This window comes from Salminus brasiliensis, chromosome 4 (assembly GCF_030463535.1).
Source record: "Salminus brasiliensis chromosome 4, fSalBra1.hap2, whole genome shotgun sequence".
NCBI classification, from domain to species: domain Eukaryota; kingdom Metazoa; phylum Chordata; class Actinopteri; order Characiformes; family Bryconidae; genus Salminus; species Salminus brasiliensis.
This window is the reverse complement of record NC_132881.1, coordinates 19,340,535-19,346,534: the sequence shown is the minus strand read 5'-3', so window position 1 is coordinate 19,346,534 and position 6,000 is coordinate 19,340,535. Positions and strand designations below refer to the sequence as shown.

The 6,000-nt window shown below is 39.3% G+C and overlaps 1 protein-coding gene across 1 annotated transcript in view; it reads left to right on the top strand.

Annotated features, from left to right (window-relative positions):
- The first annotated feature begins 4,724 nt into the window (after nt 1–4,724).
- The window catches only part of kcnk12 (potassium channel, subfamily K, member 12), a 30,947-nt gene continuing 29,671 nt past the window's right edge, over nt 4,725–6,000 (top strand). The window contains exon 1 of the mRNA XM_072677518.1: nt 4,725–5,172. Coding sequence (XP_072533619.1) covers nt 4,836–5,172 — 337 coding nt within the window. The 5' untranslated portion in view covers nt 4,725–4,835. The remainder of the gene's footprint in view (nt 5,173–6,000) is intronic.

The window sequence follows — 6,000 nt, the reverse complement described above, 5'->3', positions numbered from 1 at the left end:
GTATGTTTTAGAACATATTCTGCTTTCAGAGCCTGTGGGAATTTGTGTTACTATAAACAGATGGTGGAAGCAATATAAAAATTATTTTTTAGCTCTTTGTCTTAAATACATTTACAGTGGCACAAATAAGATTGAAAGTTTGACGTGAATATGTGATTCAATCAGCCAACTCTCATTTAGCACCATGGACAGCACATTCAGCAGAAATTGTTGCAATTGAAATAAATTAACCCTGTTGCAAAATAGTTTATTTATAGGTGATGTTTGATTGAAAGTCATTGTAAGAAAATAAACAAAATGTGAAACTGTTATTTGCAAACTAAAATTAGGCATTAGGCATGGTACCAATAGGTTCATGTTTATAAAGACAAAAATATTCCATTGACAATACTTCTGACAATACATTTATTGACAATACTTGTTCTTCACCAATGACTAAACAAGGTGTGTGTGTGTTAGCACAGCTGTGCATAGCTGAATGCATGCATTAGAAGGGGTGTCCACAAACATTTGGACATACAGTGTAGCTGAAGAAGGGAATATCACAAACCATGTAAGTATAGGATTGATTATTTCTCAGAGATCTTAACATTATTAATGTACCATAGCTAAAGTAAAACTTTTAACATTAACGTCATGCAATATGTTCGTTAGTCTGCCACATTCCTGCCACTGCTAGCAATTTACTCCTTCACACCTCATTAGCCAAATCCATGACTTGCTGCAACATGTTTTGTCAAGTTAGATGTTAAGTTCTTGAATGCAGAAATGTATACATTTATAGGATGACAAAGCAGGCAGATGGTATGGTAACCTGTAGAGAAAACAATGCCTAATACAAGGTCAGGAATGCTCTCCCTTCGCTGCACTCTATGCCGTCAGCGAAAAATAATAAGGCAGCTGGACTGCTGGTGATGAAAGGGAAAACCTAATTGCAGTGGTGGATATAATATTTAAAGTCTGGTTATTTAACCTCTACATACTAGTGCTTCTAATAAATCCAGTAGGACAGTGGTCACTAATACCAAGGTCAAACACACCTATGGACACAATATTGTTGCGTTTATTGCATATTAATTCATTCATTCATTCACTGTTGACTTGTTGGAGTGCCATACATTTGGTCTTGTTGGTTCTGTTATGAGTATAAAGTATGATGATTTATACTGTGTTCAAAGCACACAAATGTGCCTGATCTGTACAGAGGTTTATTTGTGAGGTTTATATAGTGCTAACTCAGTCAGGCTACTTATATTTACTTCTCATATCTACATATATCCTCTCACATAATTATAAAGTGCAATACTCAACAAATAAGTGATTTGTCCATTTGGTCCCCACGTTCCTTGCTTACTCAGCACTTTATGAGCAGAGAGAGATGGACAGATTGATAGATTGATAAAAAGAGAGAAAGCACTTTGTACAGGTCCCACTTGCTCCAGTTGCCTCTTTGCAAGTATCTCCTGCCCAACGTATAGGTGACTGAATTTTAATTTCAGATATTGTCAAATCAAACCTGGTTATATACAGAATGGAAGAAAAATTAACTACTGGAAATAGATCATCTAGTTCTGGAAATAGATCATCTACTGTTTTTCATTAATGTAGGAGAATTATGTGCAGTATGCACATGTTTTTTTTATTACATGGCTTTTGGCCAATACAAGAGCTGCTCATATTTTATTTATTCACTTCTGTGTGGGTCTCTCACCTTTAGATGTAGAATCAACCGTTCTTCTGCACTAGCTGGAGCAGTTGCCAGGGGATACAGTTGCAGATTGAGCACTTTGCAGAGGAAAGTTTTTGCAAGAAGATATTACATCACATCAGCATCATTATCATAGGTCATCATCACTGACTGCACCAATATTATTATTATGATCACTGTCATCTTCATTATCTGTCATTATCTGGCACTGACATTATCTCCAGTTTTACATTTGTTTTACTTACAGTTATAAGTAATACAATTGTATATCATTTTTTGTTCCTCAGTGTATTGAACAGTGTATTGAAATATTTAAAGTTTGGATTCAGCAGAAGCTTTAAATGAATGGCCTGCTGTCTAAACATGAGTCATTAAACCTCTTTCTCTAAACCTCATTCTCTAAAAATTATAATTAATTACTTTTCTGATGAGCATGCTAGCCCATGAAATTACGACACTCATTTCATCGAAGCAACAGCTATATATAAAATAGCAATATTAAATATAATAATATTATATTTAAATATAAATCTACAATTTATCACTAAATCACTAATGCTTGTCAGTCCCCCACTGCCCAGCTGAAGCACTGCTCCAGCACTGCTTCAGCTCATTAATGTTTGCTTGAAATACTGTTATTCAAAAGCTTAGTCTATTAATTCCTACACCCAAAGTACCTTCCTCTTGATTAAAGAGAATCCTAAAGAATACCCAAGCAGGGAAGGCCAATGAATTATAGGAGGGCCTTTGGTGTCGCTTCCCCAGTTTGTAATCTGGGAGCAGCACAAATTGGGTGGGCACAGAAAGGTCAGACCCAAAGCAACACAGGCTGATAGACCCTTTGAAACACTGCCGCTTAAAGCGATGCCATCCCCCTTTTAGCCATCTTCTCTTTCCTCCATCATAGTCTATAGTGTGCCGGCTTGCCATTTAAAGAACTACAAACCAAACACCTAGGGATAACACATTGGTAAGCAAAATGTGCAGTCCCAAAAAGCAGCACGTGTGTTGTGTTCTTTCCAAGATTTAAATTACATGTTTGAACCAGTTTTATCAGTCATTTATCCACTTAATGGTGTCCTGGATTCCCAGCAATTTCCAAGCAGTCTTAGTTTTAGCAGTCTGCTGATTTGTGTTGAGTTAAAGAAAATATCTGACCTTTTCTCAAGGTTGCAGATGTTTTAGACACCTTTTCACACCTCCATGCATGACAATAAAGCTATTTTTTGTTAATGCCAAGCTGTTCCGAGTATGACCATGTACTGCTTGAAACTGAATATTTCTCGAATGGTCCACAACAATAATACTATTCAGACATTAAGTAACTGAAATATGAAAGTGGTTATAGTATCCATAGCAGGTTATGGGAACAAAGATTATGTAGTTATATATGGATCCTTATCGAGATGCTGTGGCATAACCTAAAGAAGGCTTTGGAAATCTCCAAAGTAAAATCTTGTCTCGGTTTATTGTTTTCCACAGTCTCGTCTGCCATGTCCGCTAAAAGCAGTGTCATTTGGTTCTTGGGGATAATGACACCCCTAAATGTTTAATTCACTCATATTCAATCACTGAATATGGAAATACTAACGTCGATGCTGTAGCGAAAGCAACAGCACTCTGTGTGCATGTCGCATCCTTCAGCTTTTTGGCGCAGTTTTGGAGGGAAACCCCGCCCTCCCACTATTCGCGCGCTGCGTTGTTTTATCCCACCTGTTTTCCTAATCCCTCCTTCCTGTGTTAAGATTGGCTAGTTGTTCGCACCCACGAGCAGTCAGCCGATATGTCGATAGGTTGTCTGCTTATTAGAAGGAGCCACCAGCCAACCCTAGCACAGGAAGGTCGGGTTTGCCAGAACACGGGTGAGGAAAAAAAACTCACGCGTGATAGGCAGCTAAAGCCACACTAAGGGCTGTTTCTGTGGTATTTTTCACCTTCGTTTCAGCTTCGTTGAAGTTTTTGTATTATGGAGAGAGCTTATAGAAGGTTTGAATCCTGACGAGAGATTCGAGTGTTTTTTCTCGCCACTGTCGATCAGCAAAGCCACGACTGTATGTAAGTGCTGTTTGGGACAGGCTGGTTTTCTGTAGCACTTACTAACCTATCTGGTGTACGAGGATTGGCGTCAAGTGACCATCGCGTTACACGACTCAGCGTCAGTGATCCAACAAAAAAGAACAATGAAATGTGATCTAAATCAGAAAGCAGTAAGGGAAAATACAAGGATGAAACCGAAATCAGTTTCCTGCGCTGCTGGATTTATGCTACATGGATTATGAATTTACCACCAGTGAACCATATCGGATGCTTTTTTCCTGGCCCTTGTGCCGTTCGAGCAGCACAGAAGACAGAGAAAAGAAAAGGACTCCACAACTGCACACCACAAACCCCTTTTAAAAAATGTATTATATTTCAAATTATATATAGTTTAACATTGAGTACTAACAATAAGCTTTATTTGCTGACTTTTCATCTTGTCCTATTGTCCTTAGGGAGTGTGGACCCTTTAGACATAGATCTAATGATGCACCGTCGCCTACTCAATGCAGTCCTTCTTTTAATAAACGCTCTGTTTTGTTTTCAAACTCAGAGAACCCGAAACGACATTTAAGATGCGAACGAGCCCCGCGCGTTGTTCTCTACTTGAATTATCTCACCCTTGTAATGTCGTTTCCTTGGACGTTTGGTGCAACGACCCAAATGGTGAGCCAGACTGGCTCTTCTTCATCACGTACAATGGCCAGATCAGTGCACACTCCTGTAACCTCGAAAAGAGGAAAAGCAGAGAGCACCGATGTTTCATTTTCTTTCTGTAAGAAAACCGTTTTTAGCTGACTCGCTGATCTCTGATTCGTGAAGATTACACGTAATGGGGTACCGTGGGACACACCTTGGGGCAAGAGACTTTTTCCACTTGAAAGATGTGCCTGGGTGGTTTATAAATCTACAACTAGTCGAGAATTCTCTCTTTTTACTTATTTAGCTCTCAACGTCGGTCTCGAAATACCACAAAACCTCAAAAAAGTGACTTGCGCACTGGTGGAGACTGGCGAGCGCCGCACGAAGCGGGAGCCTCGCCGATGTCTTTGTCGCTGTCCGTCGTTGTGCTGGTGCTGAAATATAGACGATGCCTGGCCAGAGACTGCCAGGCTGCCGCTCCCTACACGTCAACGAGGACAACGGGCGCTTCCTGCTGCTGGCCATCCTGATTCTGGTATACCTGTTGTGCGGCGCAGCGGTTTTCTCGGCCATTGAGAGGCCGTCAGAGCTGCGAGCGCACGGGCGCTGGAACCGGACACTGCACAACTTCAGCAATGCGTTCAACGTGAGCCTACAGGACCTCAGTTTATTTCTGAGGGAGTATGAAAGTGCTGTGGCCGCCGGGATCCGCGCCGATACTCTCAGACCGAGATGGGATTTTACAGGCGCTTTCTACTTTGTTGGAACGGTCGTGTCCACAATCGGTGAGTTATATGTTTTAATAGTTGATGAAGCAATTCTGTTTTTCACTGTTTAATTTTTTAATCAGTATTTCATACGTCTATCTAACAGAAACTAAACCCAGAAAACCCCCGGAAACTAAATCCCTGTATTTTACAAAAACGGTTCTAGGACACAAATCTGGGTTACGGATCATTGGTTAAAGATTCACAAAATCTGTAAAATTCTGTCATTATACCCTTCAGAAAGGAGTTGTTAGGTTCTTTAGTAAAGATAATGGCTATATGGACCCATATAAATAGGTTCTTTGTTAGTTAAGGCAATATCTAGGCCATATAAAACAAAAGTCAAAGAATTTGAATGCTGAAATGCTCTTATGATGGTAAAGCACCTTGTACATGGGTATCTGTAAATTCCAAAAATGGTACCAAAATATAAAATAACTGTTGCGAGTCAAAGAATCCACTTTTCAGTACTATACAGAACTCTTTTTGTTAAGAGTGTATAGAATTCTGGAATGAAATGAGCTGCTCTATATTTTTCCTTAAATATTTTTTCTATATCACAATACAGACTGTTTTGCTACAGTTTTAAAAATGGGTTCACAGTAAAAGCAATCATCATAAATACAACTATGACAACTCAAAGAACCATTTGAATGTTTAAATGTCTATTTGCTTGATTAAATGGTTCTTATATCTGATATTAGAATCCTTTGTGCTCTCGCTTGTGCATTCTCTCTTTTGCTTCTCCTCACCCTCTGTTGTGTGTGCAGGAACCATGTCAAAGTTGAGTTGAGTGAATAAATGTGAATCGATAACACACATATGTAATATCTTTCTCTCAGTACC